The sequence below is a fragment of the Clinocottus analis genome, unplaced genomic scaffold, assembly GCF_023055335.1.
Source record: "Clinocottus analis isolate CAN_PGR_092001 unplaced genomic scaffold, fCliAna1.0.p SCAF_8, whole genome shotgun sequence".
In the NCBI taxonomy this organism is placed as follows: Eukaryota; Metazoa; Chordata; class Actinopteri; order Perciformes; family Cottidae; genus Clinocottus; species Clinocottus analis.
Window position 1 is genome coordinate 19,566,636 of NW_027176240.1, and position 21,548 is coordinate 19,588,183.

Genomic DNA, 21,548 nt, shown 5'->3' on the forward strand with positions numbered 1-21,548 from the left:
CCGTGACCTTTTTAATATTTAACCACTTAATTCTAATCAGTTGTTCCTTGAGTCAAAGTGAACTTTAAGCTGTTTTTCAGATAACTCATTTACAAGACTGGGACGGACGGATAGACGAACAACCCCGAAACATAAATCTCTGGCCACACAGTCATAAAAAAGGAGGCATTAAAAACTGCATGAATTTGGTTTTACCATTACCTGTAGGCCCATGCATAAGTCATTTTTTTTAGTTTAAAGTTACCTCACCCAAATTATATATCTTAGAAAAACAAAACATAGTTTTTGTTTTATTTGCCCATGAGACTACTTTATATCAAATGAATAGTCCCTATTGTAAATTGTTGTTTGTTTTAGGACCGCCGAAATTAAGGCAAAATAGTGCTTATGACTATGATTGCTTGCCTGCATGCCCGTGACTTCAGCAGCGTGGACGTCCTCCATCTCTGCGATCTGCCTCTCCAGAGACTCGTTGGCGCCTCTCAGGCTCTCTATCTCAATGGTCTTGGACTGCAGCTGCCTCCTGAACTCGCTGATCTCCTCCCGGCTGGCCCTCATGGCCTCGTTGCTCCGGGTGGCCTGCTCGCTGAGGCTGGCGAACTTGCTCTTGTACCACTCCTCGGCCGACTCCAGGTTTTTGGAAGCAATGGACTCGTATTGGCTGCGGATCTCCTTCAGGGCCGAGGTGAGGTCCGGCTTGGCAAGCTCCAGTTCCACGGAGACGTGCTGCTCCTCCATCATAGTGCTCAGCTCCTGGATCTCCTCGTCGTGCACTTTCCTCAGGAAGACGATCTCGTCCATCAGCGACTCCAAGCGGCGCTCTAAGTCCAGGCGGACGGCCGTGGCGTCGTCCACGTCCTTTCTGAAGGACCTCAGGGTCTGCTCTGCATCCTCGCGTGCCCTCATCTCTTCGTCACACTTCACGCTGAGCTTCTGAAATGAGACATGAGAGGATTGGAAGATGAGATGACCCACCAAGGAAAGGTAGCCAATTAATCTCCTCATCCCTCACTACCCCGCGGTTCTACCTGCAGCTCGTCCTCCATGTTGTTCCTCTCGATGAGGATGCGGTTCTTGTCCCTGCTCAGCTCCTCCACCTGGGTCCGCAGGTCCCTCAGCTCCTGCTGGTAGAGGTGGGCGACGCGGGACGGCTCGCCCTGCTTCTGCCGCAGCGTCACCAGCTCCATCTCCAGCATCTTGTTCTGCTGCTCCAGGTGCCGGACTTTATCGATGAACATGGCGAAGCGGTCGTTCAGGCCCTGTTCATCGGGATGAACGCTCATAATGAAAGCGCCTGCCGCTTAAATCGTTTCCAATCCAAACTTGCAAATCAACTTATTTTAAAAGCTGATAATTGTAAACACATTCTAAGTAACTTACAATATTGCATTTGATTTACCACTTGGAGGTGGCAGAACAATCTTTAAACACAACCTGTCCTCATAATGGTTCCTATATGACTTCCTAATAAAAGTTATTTTTCATTTCCTGTGCGTTTTTCTACGAATATCCAGTGACATGTCCATCTTTTCAATATGAACTTCCAACCAACAGGGTAAACTATTACTTCAGATCAGGGAAAGGTTCTTTTTAAGGTTTTAGGCCACTTGACAAAAGTAAATCTAGTATTTTCTTTCTCACTCTTTCTTTCCTTTTCGCTCTTTTTTGGGCTCCACCAACTTATGGGAACGGGAGTCCATTTAGCTGCTAAATGCTCCACTATCTTCACCGGCTATACATAGTTGCACACTTTGACCGTTTGGTGCTGGCGTTCTTGTTGTGATGATAATATAATAGTCTTAAAGTGTTCTTCTCCAGGAGGAAGTGCTTAATCCAAACTGGAAAGTAAAGCCAGTCAACTTTTGCAAGTTTGAGAAATGAGCTTTCAATCGGGGTAAAAAAACAACAACAACGATGAATTGTGTCATTATATTGGTTAAGGGCTTTGTAAAGTTAATTATGAGTTAAGCTTGGTAATATAATTGTATTTCTAATGTGAAATGAGATTAAATATTGTCTTAGATTTTGGATATCCTAATATGGCAACAATATAAGTGTTGTCTTTTTCTGACTTTAAAGGCTACATTAATGTAAAGCGATGTCCTTTTCTGAACTTACTAGATTTTTGGCTTTTCTATTATTGGCCTTTCCCCCACACTTGGTCATTCATATCGACAGTACTGATAATTACTCTTCTAAAATCTTGCAAATACTTGGTTGAAAACGCCAACAGTCAACTCTGTATCGTCACAGTATTGTTATACATTTAAAAATACTTATTGTGATTGCTTTTTTGTTGCCTGGGGTAATTCTGACACTAAGATAGTACTGCTCTGCCAGGTTAATGCAATTACACTCAAGGACTGGGTCATCAGAATTGGATGCTGGTTAGAAAGGGTGGCCCTGATAACCTGTTATAAAAGTATTAGTTCTGGGATGTAATGTGCTGTTTGCATCTGTTCAACTTGAGCTTATTAAACATATAATTTAACATGAAACATACCAATAAGTCTTTTTGTAGAAACGCATAACACACCTGCAGCTGCTCCTTCTCGTTGGTCCTAACGACTTTGAACTCACTGTTGACCACGGAGGTCTGCGTCAGGTCGAGGGAGTCCATGGGCACCGGGGAGTAAGAGGCGGACCGGCCGAGCCGCCTGTACATGCCCAGAGAGGACGCATTGTGGCGGGACCCGGCCATGGACCTGAGCCCCGGGGAGGCCCGAGGAGAGGAGCCGCCCATGCGCGAGGAGGAGACCGGGAACCTGGGAGAATCCCCAAAGATTTTCCGGTAGGACGACGAGGTGTAACGGTCCCCGTGGCTCATCTTTGCAGTGAGTTAGAGAGAAGGACAAGAAATCATGAGGGGCTTATAGAGCTTTGCAGGAGTTTATAGGCCGCAGGTGGAGCGAACCATTTTTACGCACGGCGGGAGACGACTGTTATAACACGTTTTGAAGCTGAATGAAGATGTTGAATGAGTTTTTTTTTCTTCCCAAAAGGTATTTTATCAAGCACCGATATACAAAAAAAGAAATATTTCATACATGCCTCGTTTATTTCGTGTGTGTTAAAATGATGGAACCGTCCACGGAGGAGCATCACCATCATCTGTGCGTCCTGTGTTTCACTTATCACGCTGTTTAACACTTGCAGAACTACAAGTGGTAGAAAGGCAACACAAATAGTTTATTGACGCACCTTGATTCACAATATCTTTTATTTAAAATAGTATTGTGGTATAACATGACATTTCAATCAATCAACAGAGGTCACTTTCCCTTGTTTTTCCTCATTAATTTAGTAGGGGACATATTTCACTGGGGATAAGAACAGACCGAGATCTATGAACACCTTCCGACTTTCCTGTTTTCTAACTTCTGCAAAGCTGCGACAGCTCACACCTTTATGATGTATTTGTCATTGATTTTACACCATTTGTGTTGTTTTAGCAATGACATTCTAACAATTCTTCTGTTAACATGAAGCAACTGCCCACCGTCTCTAGATCTAAGTATAAGTATGATCGATCAGGTGATTAGTTCGGGTTGATGGAGCCGGTTGCAGCTTCTGATCCAGGCTGCTGGAGGACTGCTGCTTCGCGCAGAGACTGATGCTGCTGTACAGCGTCCGGTATTCTGCGCGGATATATATTTAAAAAAAACCCACTGATGATCTAAAAAATAAAAACAATATTTCATACTTCTTCCATGTCGCGTGCGTAGAATTATCTCCACGTGTCCTGTGTTTCACTTTCCACACTGGTGCAGTCCAACAGCTGTTTAACACCAGCTGAACTACGAAGTGGTTCTATATGATGGGTGGTATGTGGAAATTAGACTCCCAGATAATATCAATATCAACAAAAAAAAGGCATCGGATTTCGAAGTAATGCAAAAGTATTTACAATAAGTTACATTTTTATTGTAAGCGACTAAACTTGTTCAGTTTATAAGCCTGCAGTTCTCTCGTATTGCCAGTAGAGGTCGCTGCAAACCACGGGTCACCCAGTCTCTTAATCTAATATTGTTGTTTCGATCCAAATATAATAATGTTATGCAGTGTGTGTGTGCGTGTGTGTGTGTGTGTGTGTGTGTGTGTGTGTGTGTGTGTGTGTGTGTGTGTGTGTGTGTGTGTGTGTGTGTGTGTGTGTGTGCGTGCGTGTTCGTGTGTGTATGTGTGTGATTGAGTGAAGCGCTGAGGAAATAAATCATCAGCATACAAGCTTGTGTCCAGTGAATCATTATATTATTATCTCCGTGTACCACTATAGCACGCGGCCGTAGTGATGATAAGTGTGGGGTATTGAACTGTGAATTTATATTTTAAAAAAACGTATACAAATTCACATATCTGTCACGGATGGATATACAGTAACGCCCACCTGTCTTTAAATCTTTAATGGGGGATGATTTCCGTAAATGGTCCGGGAGTTGGCGTCCCTTTAAACCGCACACAGCTGTGGAGGGCTGCACGACTGTCCGCCGCTGTACCCGCTTCCGCGCGCGCGCCATTGGCTGCCACCGCGGTGTGGGCGGGGACACGACGCTCTGACTCACCTCTGAGTCACCGCACGACATGTCTGTCACACGCTGCTTGCCGCCGCGTTGGCGTACTGTGCGAATAAACGGATATTTTACACGCGTTGTCAAATAAGCACTACATTTTAAGATAGTCTAATACAGCAAACATGTTAGCCCTGTGGCTTATTAAAATGCTCTGACGGTCCTTTATAATTGTATTATAACATGTATTCGGCGTCTCCTGTGTATAGTGAGCCGGACGTTTGTGGAGCATTTGGCCGCCTAACGGACGAAGTAGCGTGTTCGCATTAACTATCTTGCCTCATGGTACGTAAATGCAGCACCAGACGGGGTGTTCTTACGTGACTTCGCATTGGCCGCGGGCGGTGACATTGAAGGCGTTGGACGGAGCCTCCTGCGTGGTCTGTCAGGTTGTTAATTTTTTTAAAGGTACAAATAGAAAATAGACACCTTAACAGCAGCGTGAGTGAGCTTCCCGTCGTACCGACACATCTTGCCCGGCAATTTCTTTCAAATCTATTTTTTTTTTTTACTTTAGCACCGTGCTGGACGTATCTGCCATAGAGGGTGAGTGTCTTAAAACTGCATCTTGAAACTCTGCTCTTGGTTGTAAGTCACATTACCCCCGTGCCCCTACATCCACATGCAGACTTGTACGCGCCCTCTTTAATATTTAAGCACCTGAAACATATTAAGAAAAGTTGTTTTTCGCATGGTAGCCAAACATGTGTGGCCCGCGGGTCCATAGGACGGGACAACCGAGAGGGGAAAAGCGTGGAATTCCCGTTACGCGTCACTGCATCGCGCTTGCACAGCGCGCCGCCAAAACTCCTCTGTAAAAATGGTTGTTTGTTGGATCTGGCTTGCAGCTTAAAGCAAGCAAGCGACGGAACAGTGCGTTTGATGTAGTAAACCTATAAAGTTGCCCTTTAATTCGGCGTACGCGAGAGTCAATGAATATGACTTATTATTATAAGATCTTAAGTTCAGGATGTCCCCCTTCATTTAAAGATACAGGACTGTCATAACGGAACGTGTGAATCCATTCTAAAAGTTTAAACTATATGAAAATGTCTAATGTTCGGTACATTATTTGTATGCCGAATTTTGCGGGGTTGTAAAGATCTCTAACTTTCCCAATTTCCTTGAAAATAAAACAAGCCAACTGTCCAATGTGCACTCTCTCCGCTCCGAGGAAAAGCCGTTCGTTGCTGCTGCTGCTGCCTGCATTATATAACCAAGTTCTCATTAAGCTCACACACACACACACGCGCACGCACACGCACACGGATACACACACAAGCACACACACACACACTACTGACTGATCTGCTGGCATTCCCTAGTGCCATGAATGCGTGTGTGTGTCATGCTGAAACTGCGTAAAAATCATAATTCTAAAATGAGTGTATTTAAAATTGTTCCGATTACTATGAGATTACTATTATAATTTAATTATATTTTTTTTTTACCATTCTCAGTTGAAGCGTAGACACGTACTTTGGCATGTGCACCCAAACACTACAGGCATAAATATGTTGTAATGATGTCGCAAGTTTCCACTGTGGTTTAATAGTGTAGTCATACTTAAGAACTTTAGTACTATATCATATCTATTGCTTGTTGCTGTTAGATCTCATCTCAAATCTACATTGTCATCATAGAGATTGGGCTCTCTGGTGGAAAGTACAATTTGCCTACTTCAGTACAATATTTTCGCAGTACTTCCATTTTTATTATACTTTTTTTTACTTGTAGTAGTGCATTTTTTACATTGTGTTATAGGTACTGTCACTCAAGTATCTCTGAATACTTACCACTTTGCTCATGGTGACTTTGAGGAGTATGTTTTTTTTCTCTCTTATTGTAGTAGATGGTCTGTGCCCTTTATCAGATATATAGCATCCTTGTAACATGTCTATTCTATACTGTACTATACTGGCGTGGATGAGCTGACTGCTGTCGAATGACCAAATTTTGTCAGTCGGATTACACAAAAGCAACCCGGCTTCTAATTTATCAGATAATCCAGATTAAGGTGCCGTTGTTTGTCTTTGGCCCGTCTGGCCGGCGGAATCAGCCGCTAATGTATGTCCACATTGCAGTGGAAACAAACCAGCTCACTTGGTGTCTGTTGAGGGAACTCAACAGACACCAGGTGAAAAAAAATGCCTTAACAAAGCACCCAAGGTGCACCTGTGCGGCTACAGACGGCTGCCTAGAGCCGATTGGGGAGAAGCCGCTTGAAACATGGCTGATGTCCTTGAATGGGCCAATGGGGAGACTTTCTCCCCCTGTCAAGTGGCCCAGAATGGCCTCCAACTAATATACCTGCAGCATTCTGAACATGCAAACCATCTCCTGTGGGGAGGAATAGTGAAGTTTACATGCCGGCTTTCTGGCATTTTTTCTCACTTTCTCCTAAAAATGCATTTTGCTTCCAGTATGGAGAGAGAGAGAGAGAGAGAGAGAGAGAGAGAGAGAGAGAGAGAGAGAGAGAGAGAGAGAGAGAGAGAGAGAGAGAGCTCTGAGCTATAAATAGACAGTTGGAGAGCAGTGGTGGTGATAGCATCATCACCAACATCGTACAATAATCCCTCTCCCCTGCACTAGCCCCAACGGTGAACAGGTATAAACTAAGCGGGGCTATCTGGTGAACTCGAGCCCCCAGACCTTCCGTTCAGGTTTTCTGTAATAATAGTGCTGTATTAAGCTTGTTAATGTGGACCTTTTGGGTAAAGGGGAATGCCTCCCTCCGGCCTGATCAGTCTTAAATTCAGAATGATCCTTTTAAAATTGTCGTGTATACTGAGGGTGGGAGTTACCAATCCATCAGACAGCGGGCGAAGGTGATAATAATTTTTCTGCAATGCCTATTTGTTGAATGTCATGATGCACCTTCACTGTGGCTCCCATCAGCTGTCAGTCGGTGTTGCATTCTTTTTTTGTACTATCAGTTTCTGCCCTGAGACGTATTGCTCTTGACTCGGATATTTGTTTGTTGCCCATTTTTCCGAACTAATTATTGAGTAGGTAAACTCATATTTACAATGTTTACTGAAGTGATGAATCAAGGAAGAAGGGTCATTTTCTCATGGACTTCCAGACAACCAGATTTATAGACTTCTGGTCAGTAGAGAAAATGCAAGTTTTAAGAGCATTCCACATTGGCTTCACTCGGCATAACCCGAGGTTGCCGCCCGAGTATTACAAATGGAAAGGAGTCGATGAAGGTGCTCTTGGAAAGCTTGCTATTGCAGTGCTGCTGTGGATTTGACCATTCGCTACCCTACATTTGTATTTCTTTGGAAGAACTGTAAAGCTTGTTCAAGTCTTTATCCCATCCCAAAAGAACCTAGCAGGACGTTAATTGATCAGCGTGAACATGACAGACAAATTGTTTGAAAAACCGTTGTGTCAACCTCTGTCCTCAAATGCAGTGTGTTCACGTGCTTGTATGCAATGTGCGTTAGTATTGTCAGTGCCTTTGCTTTCAGTTTTCACCATCAGCCCACCCCCTTTAGGCACTGACCTCCTTTTCATTCCCCAGAAAAGCGGCACCTTTTCTTCTTTCCTTCTCTTTCTCTCTAGTGATGGTGTGTGCATGGCACCTTCTCCAACTTTGCCTAAAAGATCAACTGTGAGGCATCATAAGCAAAAAGGCATGGGGATTTTATTTGTTGTTTTTTTACTTGAAATTAGGCATGTAAGTTGATTCTTGGCCTCAGAACAAAAATCAAACTCTAGGTCCACATGTATGCTTTTTTTCCTGGGCTTTCAATCACATGGTCTTCATCAGGAGATGTTGTTTATTCGGATGTGAATTTCTGTCTCTGTTGGTTTAAAAGTAACAGTGATAAGGTGGAATTCGCTGAAAAAATGCGCGTAAGGGGACCTTTTTTTTTTTTTTTTTACTATATTTTATTATAGAACACCTTTTGAATCTTTTTTTTTACAAACCTCACAATATAAATATGGTTCATTACAACATAATGCATGTAGTTTTCCCAGGGTACTACTAGTATGTTCTTGTATTGGTAACTAATTTATGTGGAAGTATTGTGCAATGTGAGATCCTGAGGAGACAAGACCAAGTATAGATCTGAGGCACATATAGTGTACATGCAGAACACACACACACACACACACACACACACACACACACACACACACACACACACACACACACACACATGAACAAGGGGATCGAATGTCAGAAGAGCAGTGTTTGCACAGAAGCCCTCTTAATGAGAGCCCAAAGAAGTATTAATAATAGATAAGACTGCATTCAGATGCATGGATGGATGGATGGAAGACGGATGGATGGATGGATGGATGGATGGATAGATAGATAGATAGATAGATAGATAATGTAATCTTGTGAGGAAGCCCATGAGACAAGTAGTTGAAAGCTCCGAAAAAAATGTTTCCCTTAATGTCAGGTTGTCTTTTTTAATGATCTATTAAACTTACTATTGAAGACATATTAAACATTCTGTTTATTATTTTCTAGGTATTTCATTCCTTTTACAGTGCTTGTTGAGAAGATTACACCTTTAGAGCACTTCATACATAAATTAAGGCGCACACACACACACACGCGCCAATGTTGAGTTGTTGGGATGCTATCATGTTAACTCCCCCTTCGCAGTGACTCCTTGCTCCACTACCTGTATTATAGTAGTCCATGTTACATCATGTCCTCCATAGTGTAGGAATACCCCCCGCCCCACACACAATTCCTCCCTTCTGTCAATGTGACCTGCTGTTCAAACATCATGTCTGTCTGTACAACTCGCAGAACACGCAGTTCAACACTACACATTGGACTCATCATGCTGCGTTAATACCAGTGTCTGTTTCTGAAAGCCTCTGCTTTGAGTGTCCTGGGCGATACGTTCATTTTAAGTGTGTTTGTCTTTTATTGATCTATTTAATGCACCACCCGCTAACCCAAAGGATGGGGAAAATTATATAGAAAAGTATTGGTCATTAAAAGCAGTATACAAAAAAGCTCTACATTGTGAATGTACCGCAGCCTGTAGGATCCGCCCATATCTCTTAGCAGTTTGAATGCAATGCAGTGTTGCTGCTGATCTGGGAAGTGGGCTGGAAGGAGTTGCATCACTCATCAGGACTGAACGTCATAGTAGCGATGCACTAAGGCTTTACTTGAGGGAGCCCTCGCACCAGCCTTGAATTAGCATGTTAGCTAGCTAACTAGCCCACCACTAAATGAGTCAAATGTAACGACTTTGCTTTATGGTCTTGCCACAGCCTAAGAAAGAACATCACACTCAATGAGCCAACTTCACCACCAATAATGAAACACTTCCGCCATCTGGACTGTTTAACGTTTTGCCTTTGTGAACGCAAACCGAATCAGTTGGACCATTAATGTTCGCATTGGTTCCATTCAGGAGCTGGACCTTATTGTACGAACCCGCCCGTTGGACGCAGTCATGTTGTTCGCTAATTTCTATGTACGTTTCTTGCAAAGCAGCGTTATGTCTGTCAGTTTGTTGCTCATTTTATTAAGATATTAACAGATTTTTTAACTGAGGTATTCCCTGAGATATAGAAAGTGTATTGCTTGCTGTAATTGCTGATATGAAATCGTAAACGTGAGTACAAATTGAATATCCGGGACTCCCACTAGCCCCTAAAGTATTTCCCACACTTTGTGCTCTCAGTAACACTGTATTGCGTTGGGGGCTGTCCAGCCATGGCAAATCTCCACTGAGTGAGGGAGTGTTAACAAGCCAGCTTTGATATTGGGATAGTTGGCTTGCAGCCGCCTTATGATAAAGGCCTAATGATTATATACTTTGTTTCACAGTGCTGTGTCAGCTTGGCATCCATTCAAGTCGCTGATATCTGTGTCAATGATACAGACCAGCATTTGGGGAGATTGCTGTTTGACCGTAGTTTTGACACAGATTCGTTGCAAAGGTCGTAAGGCACTGAATGTTCAATATGTGGGGAACTGGTTTCACTGATGTTGCATCGCGCCCTCATGAGGGTACCCTGCATTTGCCCCCTACATGGGGGTCGGGATCCCTCGGGCAATCATCGGAGGAGGTTACAATGAACAAGACAGGAAAGAAGAGATAAAACACACAACCTCTAAACAGAATGAGTTTTAGTAGTTTTTCTTTGTTCGGATTTCATTACATATGTGCTTTTTCTGGTGAAATGATGGAGAGTTTACCGCTTTCAGACTTCACAATTCATGTAAATTATGTAAACTCAAAGGAGAAGGTACACAAGCCAAAACGGTTATGAACCAGTGGCGTATTTGGGGTCTATTGTCACACGTCACCACCACGTGCTGACAATTAAGTGCTGTAGATTTAGACATAATGTTAAACTATGTGTATAGTTTAATTGAATCCTTTTGGATCACTCCTGGAGAATACAACTATATATATATATTCATCAATACTTGCAGATTGGGATGCACATACTGCAAACACAATGTAAAATAACACATACTGTAAAAGTCTGGTTACAAGGTCCCAGCTGCGTTGCTGCTAGCTCCCTGCTACTGCTGGCTCCCTGCTGCTGCTGCTGCTACTGCCCACGTCCCCGCAGCCAGAGTCGGGCTTCGAGCCGGGCCTGTTCCCGCTACCTTTGGTGGTTGTCAGGGAGCTAGCGGAGAAATGGCGGGGAGCTAGCAGCAGTGCTAGCTGGCTACAGCGGGGAGCTAGCAGGGACACCCACCAAAGGTAGTAGCGGTTTGTAAACCGACTTTTACGGTATACTGGACAAAATAAAAGAAACACCCACTGGTATCCGGATTTTGTCTTTAGTGGGAAAATATTACTATTTGCAATCGTTCACAGGACAAATTACTCTGCAAGTATTTATTGGCTGCATCTCTGACTGGCAGTGATAGAAAAAAGAAGTGACCACCGTGACCGGGATGTCGAACTCGACTGACAAGAATCCCCCCCCCCCTCTCCAACCCAGCAGAAAAGCCAGTGCACTAGGTTTAAAAAAACGAGTGGGCGGCTGAGGCAAGTCCTCATGGCTGGCTTGTTCTAAGACGGATTTTTATGCTCAATTATTAATGTGGAGGACACCAAACACATTGCTCTGCCATATAAGGACTGTGTGTGTGTGCGTGTGTGTGTGTGTGTGTGTGTGTGTGTGTGTGTGTGTGGGTGTGTGTGTGTGTGTGTGTGTGTCAGTGGCGGACCTTCATGGCCTCCTAAGCCTTCTCTGGTGGCCTAAACAGAATCACAAAGTTATAGCTATTTTATAATAAAAAGAATAAAAAATAAATATTTTTATTCATTTTATTTTTTTTATAATGTAATTGTTTTAAAATGTAATTGTTTTTTACCAGTACACTACATGTATTCTAATGATTTTTCCCTATTAAGGGTCATTTATACTCGCAAGACACGCATGGCCCCCTTGCGTAGTCAAATCAGCCATCTTGCATGCGTCACCCAAAATTTCGGACTATCCGACCATAAACCAAAACAAGTCCGTCGATCCAACTGCGTGGCCAGCCGCAGTTGTAGTTGCAAGAGTGTTTATCGCCCTTCAGTCTATTTTCTCATTGCACTGTGCAGCTGAGCGTTCATCTGTTCCTCTGCTCCTTCAGGCCTCTTGTATGCTTGTTGGCTTCTACCTGTTTAACAGCATTTTTTATCCAATCACACTTCACCTCTCTTTATCTATGTAAGATTAGCCTGGTTAAAATACATGAGAGAGCCTTTGCGAGACCCTGGACATGTTAATGGTCACAGCCCCCGGGTGCTCATTAACATGCGCTGTGATTGGTCAGTGAAGCTAGCGTCTCACCTCGAACCTTGAATCTCAGGACTTACTGATGATCCCTTTCCCACAGAGGGTTATGTGCGTCTGGTGAGTGAAATGCTCATTATGTTACTCGTTTTTACATTTGCCGTCGTATTTAATCATAAACAAGCCACACCGCTGTTGTTGCTGCTTGGCACTGGGGCTGTTGTTGCTTCTCCCCGCGGCCTCTACCTGCGCCAACGTGCACTGCTGCTGCTGCTGCTGGCGCAGCTGTGCTGCAATGTCATGTCTGTGCACTGTGCAGGGTGTCAGTGTCACAGTTTTGTTGGATACATTTAGACAACATGCATTGTTGTTGACCCGACGGGGTTGGGCTCTCCCCTTGCTGTGCTGGCCTTCGCCTGCGCATTTCCACCGCTGTGGTGCGCCGCGACCGGTCTAAGTCGGCTTGGAAAGACTCCGGCCGTGTGCTTTTGAGCGCCCGCGCCCGGACCTCGCCGCTTCCTGGGGCCGTAGCTTTTGTGCTTGCATTTCCGTCTCTCCCCGGCGGCGGCGCCCCCTGCTCGCGGCGGACTGTTGACTGGGGCGGACTGTCCTCAGGGATCGGCCCACGTGAAGAACGTCGGGGGTCTGCGGCGATGTCGACAACCCACCCGACCCGTCTTGAAACACAAACCAAGGAGTGTAACGCAACGAGCGAGTCAGAGGGATCTGAAACCCCGTAGCGCAATGAAGGACTTGGGTGCTGCGTAATTAAGCGTTGCTCGGCGGGGGTTGAAGTGGCTTGCTCATGGCGTCCTCCTTTTTTTTCTCATCATTTGCAGCGGCTCCATGGGGTCGGTTCCCACGTCCTGTATGCACATGGTGATGCCGTGTGGCGGAGCGGGTGGTGGACTGTATGAACGCATGTGCGCGTGTGTGTGTGTGTGTGTGTGTGTGTAAGTGTGGTTGTATTGTGTTTCTCTGTATTTACTGGGACTGGTGCTGCGACCGTTTGCAGAGCCAGGCTGGGCTTCCTCTCAGGGACTAAGTTTGAGACTGTGGATGAGACTGAGACACAGAGTTTGTATTGTTTTTTGGGCCTCTGCTGGTCTAGGCTCGAACCGAACCACACTGGACCACGCTGGACTCCAGTGGACCGGACTTGTCCAGACTGTGGAGGGACGTTTTTGGTGGTGTATTTAGAAAGGAACGGACCAGTTGGGCCTGGACTGGTTTCAGTTCAGCTCACGTTTCTCAGATTTCCCCATCCTGTTTGTTACTGCATTCCTTGAGGCTGCAGAAGCATTTTTAGGTGTTTTTACTCTATTTGTTGGTTTGAGTGGTTATGGGCATAAAGAGCTGGGAAGCAAACCTTTTATTCTTCTTTTTTCTTTGGTTTGGCTCACAATCTCCACACCGAGGGAGAGCTGAACTAAATATTTAGTAATCTGGCTTTTTTTTTTGTTGCCCTCCAGTCATTGCCCTGCTCCAACTGCTGTCCCTTTGTTTTTTACAAAGATGTATTATCCTTGCTCTGTTTTTGTCCCATCCCAAACCATCAGGATCTCTATGTGTTCAAGCCTTGTACATTACAGCTGCAAATTACAAAATAAAAATGACAAAATATAGAATCAGTAAAAATGTAGCATTATAAGCATTGATAACCATGCATGATAAAAAACAATGTAACATGTAAAATGTAACAGGATGTGCAAATTCACATAAATCTATTAATGTGATGTATTACATTTCATGGATTGTTGTTTGTGATTGTACTGGGGTAAGAGAGACAATGATGAGGATGATGTTAATGATGATGATGATTCAATTAATTTTGTAAAGCCTAAATCACAAATTTGCCTCAGAGGGTTTTACAATCTATACAAGCACAATATGATGACGAAAGGAAGGTCATGCACTGGAGTAGGAGCAGGACACTTTTTTATTCTTTTAATTTGTTCAGTTCCTGTTACTGCATGATCAAAGGACCATATTTAGGTCAACCCCGTTGACTGTTCATGAGAAGTGAATGTCATTTCCATGTTGTTGCTTTTTTGCAACCAAAGAACAGAAGTTACCATATTACCATGTGGAGGAGTACACGGCTCTGGTAGCGGAAGCGACCTGTCAATCACAGTAAGCCCGCCCTAAAGCATACCTTGCTTTATGGTCTCTAAATGGAACATATTTTTTTAAATCATGCTTATTGAAGAAGACTGGAAACTACAGATTGAGACCATTAACTAATATGTACAATGTCTACTAAAGTAATAAATCCAGTATCAAGTAGAGTCATTTTCTCATAGACATCTATACAATCAGACTTTTTTTCAACTGGAGGAGTCGCCCCCTGCTGGTCAGTAGATAGAACGCACCTTTTAAGACACTTATATACTGGCTTCACTTGTCAGCTCTGGAGGTTGCCAGCTGATCTAAGCAAGTGAAAGTGAGAAAGGAACCAGTTACTCGTCTTAAACCAAAACCGACCTGATTCGGCAAACAGAATCAGGTCATGTGTCAACCGTGAGGGATTTCTGGCCTCACCTCCTAACAAGATGTTTGAGGTTTTAACGTTAAAGAATCCATGTGATTATATCCGTAGTGAGAGAAGGAAAAAGAAGCCCGTAGTTCCTCTTCTACCGCTGTAGCTGAACGTTTAGCTTAATCTTCTGTTCACTGTCACCTTTTCTGTCCTAGAGCAGCCGTGTGTTAATCCAGCACTGGTCATTTACCAATTAAACCACTGAGGTTTCTGGTCACTTCCCTGGATTAACTTGCAAAACACGGGACAGATTACAGCAGTCAAAGGACTTTTATCACAAAATGACTCCTGGAATGCTCTGACCACGGCACACGGATGACATGCGACATAGGTTATTTAAGCTGCAAAAACAACCAATGCGTCTTTCAGGAGCAGGGGTGTGCTTCAGGCTACTTAACGGAAATTAAAATAACAATGGAAGCTCTGTTTTGGTGCTCCCTTTTTACATCTATGTATGTGTGCACCCCAACCACAAAAAACGGTCCACTTACTCTCCGCTTCGTGTCCACTTCTTCTCTGGACCAACACATCTGTTTCCCCCAATATATGTGTGTGTGTGTGTGTGTGTGTGTGTGTGTGTGTGTGTGTGTGTGTGTGTGCGTGTGCGTGTGTGCAGAACAGAGTGTGGACAAAGGACTGGGTGTCTGGTGAGAGGGTGCTGGGTAGGGAAGAAGGGGGTGATGGGTGGGAGTCTGCAGGGGACGGCTGGCTGACTGGCTGTGTTTATAGATGTGGGTATCGGGGGGCAAAGGTGGGGGTCCGTGTGTGTGTGTGTGTGTGTGTGTGTGTGTGTGTGTGTGTGTGTGTGTGTGTGTGTGTGTGTGTGTGTGTGTGTGTGTGTGTGTGCATGCATTCATCTGCATATTTGTCTGCATGTGTCTAAGAACATGCATCTACTCATCTGTCGGTGAACCCGTCTGTGCGCATTGCCTGCCTCTTTTTAGGCGTGCGTGTGTGTGCGTGTGTCTGTGTGTGTTCGAGCGAGTGTGTGTGTGTGTGTGTGTGTGTGTGTGTGTGTGTTCCTTTTGTTTTGCTCTGGGTTGCCGGGTGATGGGACCAGCTGGGAGGGCTGAAGCCATTCACTTCCCTTCTGCTACCCTGAAGGCAGCCAGCAGAGAGGGAGGAAGAGGGGTGGAGGGGAGTGGGGGGGGGGGGGGTGGTGGAGGGGGAATCGGAAGAAATGTGAGGAGAAAAGCGAGGCAGAGCCGTTTAAACCTCAGCGCAAAGGGAGAGAGGGAGAGAGCATCAGATGAAACAGAGCGAGAGAGTGAAGGCGACGGCAGAAGGGTGAGGAAGTTTTAAACGCAGCTCAAAGTGAACGAAGAGACTCGTGAAGGAAAGTGAGGGGCGGAGGGGGGCGGGGGGAGGTCGGGGACGAGCGTCAGGCTGAATCGTGATAGAGCAGCGGAGCTGACTCAGCCTGTCTGGTCTGGCGTGGGAGGGCCACCAGCAGGGGAAGGGGGGTGGGGGGTAATAGATTACTGTGTATGTAATAAGATTACTATATTCAGATTACTATCAACATTGAAGAGCAAAAAAAACAACAATCTGTGGCAATGTTTCAGTATGCAATCCTTTGTCAGCTTACTTTACAAGACAGTAGGAGGGCGTGTCTTAATTAGGTGGCTGGAGCCGCAATGACCAATTAGGTCACACTACAGAGGGACGTTGCTCAATCAGATCAGGGAATCCTAATGGTCACATCATAGCAGCAAAGGCCCAAAATACAAGCATTAAAACATATCACCTATAGGAATGGTCAAAATGCATGTACCGAGATCAAATGTTTAAAATGCAATTTGAAAGTGGGCCGAGTTCGACAAAAATGTTTCCTTGAGCCCGCACCAAGAGAGAAGAAAACAAGAAAAAATGGGATTAGACAAAAGATGCATGAAAGGCTTGCTAGAAGCTCATGAAGATGGAATCCGCCATAAAACGATCATATAACAAAATGCAAATGTAATCCAATTGGTATGAATATATCAACATGAAAAATAACATTGGCAACAACCTGGAGGTCGCTGTTCTTGCCCCGTGTGAAACGAGACCAATGGGATTTTTTTTAACCAATAGGACAACCTTTTCCACAACCTAACCAAGTAGCGGTGTTGCCTCAACCTGAGTGTCCTGTGAAGACGGAAGGTTCATTTGAAAAGACCGTATCATCCAACCTGTCTGTCCATCCGCCCCTTTCTTGTGAGTCATATATTTCTTCAAATTTGGTGGTCAAAGGTCACTTTGACCTCGAAAACACGTTTCACGCAATAACTCGTATGCTAATTATGAGAGTTTCTCAAAATATCAAATAGGATAAAATGATGAAGTGATGAAATTTTTGGACGACGTAGACGTAAATCGCAACTCGACCGGTTGACGGAGGGACACAACCACGAAGCAGGTTTCAATCGCTCTGACTGTTATCTTTGCTTTTAGCATCTAATTTTCTATTTTAGCACATTGTTCAGACTTTTTCTCTGATGAAAAGAATATAATAGTAAACATTTAAAAAAAAAAAAAAGGAACCAAAATAAACTCCACAGGGAGAGAGAAGGCTTAGTTAAAAAAGAGAGAGAAAAAGAGAAGCTGCTAGAGGGCGGAAAGAAACGGATAAAAGAGATGGATAACCAGATGAACTGTAGTAGCTGGCTGCTGGTCTCTGAAGCTGAACCGCTGCGACTGCTTCCTTGTGCCGTGACTTGCGAGTCGGTTCGCTTTCTCTCGAAGATTAATGACCTTCCTGTTTTTCAGCTCCGGTATCTCCCTCCTTTTCACTGCAGTTTGACTTGAAGTGCACTCTTTAAATTTTTATTTTTTTTAAAAAAAGAAGCTGCAGAATGTATCATTAGTGGCAAGAGAACGACGGTAATGCGGGAGGACACACACACACACACAAACACATAATGAGTACACACCAACTATTATGACTCTGAGAGCCTTCACTCCAGCTAACTAAAAAAAAAAAAAGTGAAGTTGTGGGAACTGAATTTTCCGCCATCAATGTGTTTTTGTTGAGCTCCCCCTCCAGTGGACAGAGGTATCAGTGTCTATTGGTGAGTTGTGCTGCTGGAATGTGTCATGCTCACCAGTTTGCTGTGGATGGAGTCACACACGCACACAGACACACACACATTAAAGGGTAAAACTTTTCACACAGCCTTGAGCCAAAAGCCATGAAAACAGTGGTGTACTGTATGCCAGTAGTGTACTGGTGCCTATTACAGTTGCTCGTACTGTCTTTATGACCAGCCTAGCTGATTTGCACAATCATGTCACTTTTGTTTTGTAAAGTGGCCCACTTTCAAGTCAAATCCTCAAACATGATTTGGTTGCATTGCCTCCTGCTTGTTTTTGACATGTTATACTCTTATTAGTCGGTCAAACACTAGACTTATGTCTAGTTGTGAATAGAGAGAAGGTATGAAAAAAGGAAAAACAGCCAAATGGACACACACGACAAAGAGACAGCCAGAGAGAGAACAACAACTTCTTTTCCTGTAAGTCACCTGACACTTGTGGCGTCACACGGCCATGAGTAAACACACCTCCCTCTCTCTTTCTCTCGCTCTCTGTGTCTCTCTGTGCCTCTCTGTTTGAGTCGCCCATGTTCTTGCAATGATGAAATGTTTTTTTTGGGCACCCTAGCTAGTTTCTATTTATAGACCTATCTCCCTCCTTTTCCTCCAATAGGTTATGCAATTGGAGGAAAATAATGTTTTTTTTTAACATATAATGATTTTGCTATTCTCAAGTTTTAGTTTTTTCTGACAAAACCTCAAGACCAAACCAACAATGTGCAATTCTAACTTCCCTACCTTGACTCTGGCTCTCAGCCTCAAGTAGGTTTATTTTTAAATAGCTCAATATATTTTTTAATGTCAGGATTACTTACTAAAGCAGCTGGGCTAAAACCATAAAAGTAGAATAGGAGTACAATGGACACTGAACAGTTTTTTCACCACTGTGTGTGAATGATTCATTACGTTTTTTTGGGGGTTTAATTGATGACAATGGCAAAAATGGCCGCCACTCTGACCGCCCTGCTACCTGGAATTGAATGGTGATGTCGTTATCTGTCGTTTTTCTAGCAGTAGAACCAAAACTTACCAAACTCTCTGCAACCTTTACGGATGCAGGTGGAAAGAAAATCCTGCTGCTGTTGTGCTGCTGTACTTTTCACAGCAACCGGAGATGTGTTGATTCAATGAAACTGCATGCCAAACGGGGCGGCAATATCGTGAGTTTACGATGAAATACGCTCCACTATCCAATCACAGCTGAGCAAGAACTCTAGCATAGCTCAAGCATGTACTGTTGCATGAAAAGGTTTATTAAGGTCCATGGTTTTGAGTAACTGGTCCAACTGGCTGCTATAATTAAAGCCGTGCAACATTGTATGGAGCCACAAATTATATGTTGTTTCCTTGAGAGCACAACTTAATTGACCAATGTTAATCGGATTTTAAACTCTTATTCCAAAGCTATATGGAATGGGCTGGTGTGAAAGCCGTCAATCAAAACACCAATGTGGACCAGACAAGGTCTTCGCTCCAAACGGACTCCCGTGCGGTTCGTCAATGTGTTATGTAACATGATTTCCAAAGCTAAACTACAAGCACCTCGTAATCCCACAGTTCACTCCCATATAACATACATTTAAAGCAGCTGTTGAGTGTCACACTAATGTGAGTGTAAATGCTCAGATCCCCATAGCAAGAAACCACTAGTAAAGGTACTGCGTCAAGGCAGCACGACTACATTTTGGGAGAATATTCAAATAACCTGGCAGCACAGCAGGAGGCCGACTTTGTTCACTGCTACTTCACCTTTTGAAGTACATGAGTCAAGACGCTTGACAAGTTTGAGGTCTCAGTGTAATGAGAATAATGGTAGATGGTTGGTGTGGGGGGGAGAGTGGGGGACAGATGAATGAAGAGATTTCACTTTGCTTTGTGTGTGTATCAATTAAAGTAGTAGTGTACAACATTGGGGCACTCATCATGGATATATCATGCAGTGTCAAGGATAAACCACCCTGTGTGCATAGAGGGGTGAAGAGGGGGGAACGGTGGACACTGATAAAAAAGAGACTGGTAGAGAGACAAAGAGAGAGAATAGGAGGAGGTAGAGACAAAGAGAGAGGGAGAGAGGATGAGAAAGAAAGCAGATGGGTGTTTTTTAGTGTGGAGCCCTTCCCCTCCCTCGCTCCCTCCCTCGCTCCCTCCCTCGCTCCCTCCCTCCCTCCTTGTCTCCCCCTCTCCCTCTGTGTTGCCACACCCATGTCTAATAGTATTTATATTATTCTCTGGTCCTCTTCACACACCCTCTCCCAATCTGCTGGCAATCATGGACGTTTCCACTAGGTTTTCGCAATAAAACAAACTATTCTAAGCCAAATATCAAAACTTTGACCACATTGCCTAGAGTACTCACTCAAAAAATTTGAATTTGTATATTTATATATATCGTAATCAAAGGTGAAATTACCCCGCCTGTGCAAATGTAAGTTTTCTTTCACACACCAAAATGAACAATACCACGTGGTTACGCAACAAGGTAACGCAACTACGTAACGCAACTACGTAACGCAACTACGTAACGCAACTACGTAACGCAACTACGTAACGCAACTAAGTCTACATAACGGAACTAAGTCTACATAACGCAACTACGTGACGCAACTACGTGACGCAACTACGTGACGCAACTATGTGACGCAACTATGTGACGCAATTGCGTTACGTAGTTGCGTTACGTAGTTGCGTTACGTAGTTGCGCTACGTAGTTGTGTTACGTAGTTGCGTTACGTAGTTGCATCACGTAGTTGCATCACGTAGTTGCGTTACGTAGTTGCGTCACGTAGTTGCGCCACATAGTTGCGTCACGTAGTTGCGTCACGTAGTTGCGTCACGTAGTTGCGTTATGTAGACTTAGTTGCGTTATGTAGACTTAGTTGCGTTACGTAGTTGCGCAACTACGTGATGCAACTACGTAACGCAACTACGTAACGCAACTACGTAACGCAACTACGTAGCGCAACTACGTAGCGCAACTACGTAACGCAACTACGTAACGCAACTACGTAACGCAACTACGTAACGCAACTACGTAACGCAACTACGTAACACAACTATTTTTTTAGCGTAGAAAAAGAACAATTCCCTGAGCAAACCTGGTTTGCAAGAATGTACAATACCAAAAAAGATATCTGGAGGACTGGACTGAACATGCACTCATCCAGGCTTCTAGAGGACTTTTTTTTTTTAGGACACTACGGCTCAGGTTAGGCACGTAGTTAAATTACTTTAATGATGCAATGTCCATATTTTATAAAAATGTGCGTCTGTTTATATCCCATACAAGTACACTGCACTCTCAAAACGACGTTACAACGCAAAAGTATTTTCATCGGGACCAAATGGTTGTAGTTGTAAACCGTTTCAAACTAAATTGTTTACTAAACTACATAAAGATGTGGTGACTTTGTTAATGTAATACAGCAGTACTACCAACAGTAATGATAAGTGGTACCTGCAGTTGTAACTGTTTAAGTAGGAGTAGAAGTGGTGCAGTAGAAGTAGAAGAAGTGTGTTTACTGTAGTAGTAGTAATAGAAGTTGTTATGGTGGTAGTTGTTGTAGCACTAACAGAGTAGTTGTAAAAGTGCTAATAATAGATTACTAAGCTACTAGCAAAGTGCTATTGCATCTA

At 43.9% G+C, this 21,548-nt stretch overlaps 2 protein-coding genes across 2 annotated transcripts in view; one reads left to right on the forward strand and one right to left on the reverse strand.

Moving 5' to 3' along the window:
* Positions 1-2,827, reverse strand: part of inaa (internexin neuronal intermediate filament protein, alpha a) — a 4,931-nt gene extending 2,104 nt beyond the window's left edge. Inside the window, exons 1-3 of the mRNA XM_068568456.1 lie at positions 2,537-2,827; positions 1,029-1,259; positions 406-933 (exon numbers count right to left, since the gene is read on the reverse strand). Coding sequence (XP_068424557.1) covers positions 406-933; positions 1,029-1,259; positions 2,537-2,827 — 1,050 coding nt within the window. The remainder of the gene's footprint in view (positions 1-405; positions 934-1,028; positions 1,260-2,536) is intronic.
* A 2,128-nt stretch (positions 2,828-4,955) lies between these two features.
* The window catches only part of sertad2b (SERTA domain containing 2b), a 31,783-nt gene continuing 15,190 nt past the window's right edge, over positions 4,956-21,548 (forward strand). Inside the window, exon 1 of the mRNA XM_068568524.1 lies at positions 4,956-5,111. The gene's annotated coding sequence lies outside the window, so the exon portion shown is untranslated. The remainder of the gene's footprint in view (positions 5,112-21,548) is intronic.